Source organism: Amphimedon queenslandica, unplaced genomic scaffold, assembly GCF_000090795.2.
Source record: "Amphimedon queenslandica unplaced genomic scaffold, v1.1 AMPQUscaffold_10772, whole genome shotgun sequence".
NCBI lineage: Eukaryota > Metazoa > Porifera > Demospongiae > Haplosclerida > Niphatidae > Amphimedon > Amphimedon queenslandica.
This window is the reverse complement of record NW_003548979.1, coordinates 5,178-7,607: the sequence shown is the minus strand read 5'-3', so window position 1 is coordinate 7,607 and position 2,430 is coordinate 5,178. Positions and strand designations below refer to the sequence as shown.

General features: G+C 33.2%; 1 protein-coding gene across 1 annotated transcript; it reads left to right on the top strand.

Moving 5' to 3' along the window:
- Positions 1-59: 59 nt before the first annotated feature.
- On the top strand, positions 60-757 carry LOC100639335 (ficolin-2-like; the record flags this gene model as incomplete). Its single annotated transcript, XM_020005865.1, has 1 exon — positions 60-757. A coding segment is annotated over one exon (543 nt), but the record flags the coding sequence as incomplete, so codon positions are not given.
- Between the last annotated feature and the right edge of the window lie 1,673 nt (positions 758-2,430).

Sequence of the window (2,430 nt, the reverse complement as noted above, 5' to 3'; positions counted from 1 at the left end):
TTTTAAGGTAACACAACACAATACTATGAATATTAGTGTTTTATTTCTGTGCTCAACAGGTTTACTGTGATATGAGTAATGGAGGTGGCTGGACTGTATTTCAAAGGAGAATGGATGGCACTGTTAACTTCTATCTCAAATGGGCCGACTATGTTAAAGGATTCGGAGACCTCAATGGAGAGTTTTGGCTGGGACTTAATAATATATACCGGCTGACAAAAAGCAGCACTAGCCTTCGTATTGACTTGGAAGATTTTGAAGAGAGTAAGAGGTATGCCACATATACTAGCTTTGAAGTAGGAAATGCAGCCACGCAGTACCTACTGACTGTATCAGGTTATGGAGGTGATGCTGGTGATGGTATGGCATATCACAATGGAATGAAGTTCACGACCTATGATTACGACAATGACACTGGCACAGGAAATTGTGGACTTATCTGTAGTGGAGCATGGTGGTACAAATATTGTCATACCGCTAATCTCAATGGTTTATATTTAGTGGGTAGTCACACTTCATATGCTAATGGTGTCAACTGGTATCCTTTCAAGGGGTTCTACTATTCACTGAAGACAACCGAAATGAAAATGAGGAGGAATTAATTTTTTTTCTGGAACTATTGATTATTAATTTTAATATTAATAATTCATAATCATTATGAGTATTAGTGCTGTAGTGAGTATTATTAGATTTAGAACTTTTGAGTTCATCATTTTGTAGTTTTTTTTCAATTCAAAATATTCAATTCTTCTTACTTTACGTAAAAGATTATATTTACGATCAATGCAGTGTTACAATTGCCATTATCTATAGTCATGCAAACATTATAGTTATAGTAGACAGGGTTCCACCTGTTGCTCAGTATACATCTGCAGTCCCATGTTGCATGAATCTGAAAACTGTTTTCCTTCAGTTCAGAGAAAAATTAATCATCTTTATTTTATTTGTCACTACCTTCTGTTCTGTGCTGTTAAGTACATGTATAATAATAATAACTAGATCTATAAATAAGTGCACACATGAGTGGTCTTAGTGTGGCTTCCAAGTGTTTCACATAAAATTAGTGCTGAGTTCATTATTACTGAATTAATGTTATGCTGTGTACTGACTGTGGAAATAGATTTTACTGTTGTACAGTAATTTGCTTGTGCAGTAGTGGTTATTAAGCCATTGTAGACTGTCGCTTGCATCATCAAATAAATAACATTCCTTCTATGCATCTAATTCTCAATGCGAGTTTATAGCTTATGCCTTAATTTATGTGAACATGTGAATTCATGTTACCACTTAGAGAATGTACTAATAATATTACATTTGGCTTACCATGCAAAAGCATCTGTTAGATCTATAATTAAAAAGTGCCATACACATGTTGTTGTGATTAGCCAAGTATATAGGGTATTGGTATCAGTAGTATAAGTATAAATTTTGTATTGGTGCATGAAGTTGTGACAATTTTTGTTAATTTTATGACTATATATAATGATTAATGAATTAGAATTTAGGTAAGACTCATACCAGTCCTACACTAAACTATAATGGACCAATTATAACAACAGTGGAACTACATTTGGCTTTAAAGATTCACTTTGAGGAATGTTAGTGTGCATGCAACACATCCCCAATCAAACTGAAAAACCACAACCACTAATCCACTACAGGTCTGTACTTCAAGGAATTCTTTCATTATGAGTATAGTATTATAATTGCCACGAAATCATGCTAACAACATCTGCCAAATAATACTAAAAGCCAAATTTTCTTTAGAATCATAGCAAGCTTTAATACAAATGCAGCAAGCATGATGCGTACGTAGTAGACTAATAAAAAGAGACATGAAGATAGAAGGGAGGGACAAGAGACTGAGAATTAAATGGGAGAGAAAGTGGCAGAAGGAGAATACATTTACATATACATGTACAATATTCATAGACTGTTTTAAAAAAATTGAGGAGCTGAGAGAAGAGCTCTCAGAACTTTGAACACAATGATGAGTACAAAGGTAATATTAATCAGACCTGGGGTCAATTACAAAAGCTCAATTACAATTACACATTTAATTACACTCCTTTTGTAAAAATAGGCTCAATTACAATCACAATTACACCATGATAGTGTAATTTTAATTACATTTTCAATTACAATTACAATTCGATGCACATGTATTGTAACAACATACTTCACAGTGCTTACACTGTACCTTTAAAATTTACATCAGGTGGCTATTTACAGTTATCAAATACAACCATACACATTAGAGTACATTAAAACATTTCTTTTTGCATCTGTACATTCTGTAGTACTGTTAGTAGACTCCAATATAACTGAAATTTCAATAACATAAGTTGAAGCTCAATTACAATTACAATTACGTAATTGTAATTGTAATTGACCCTTCAATTACAATTGTAATTGACCCCAGGTCTGATA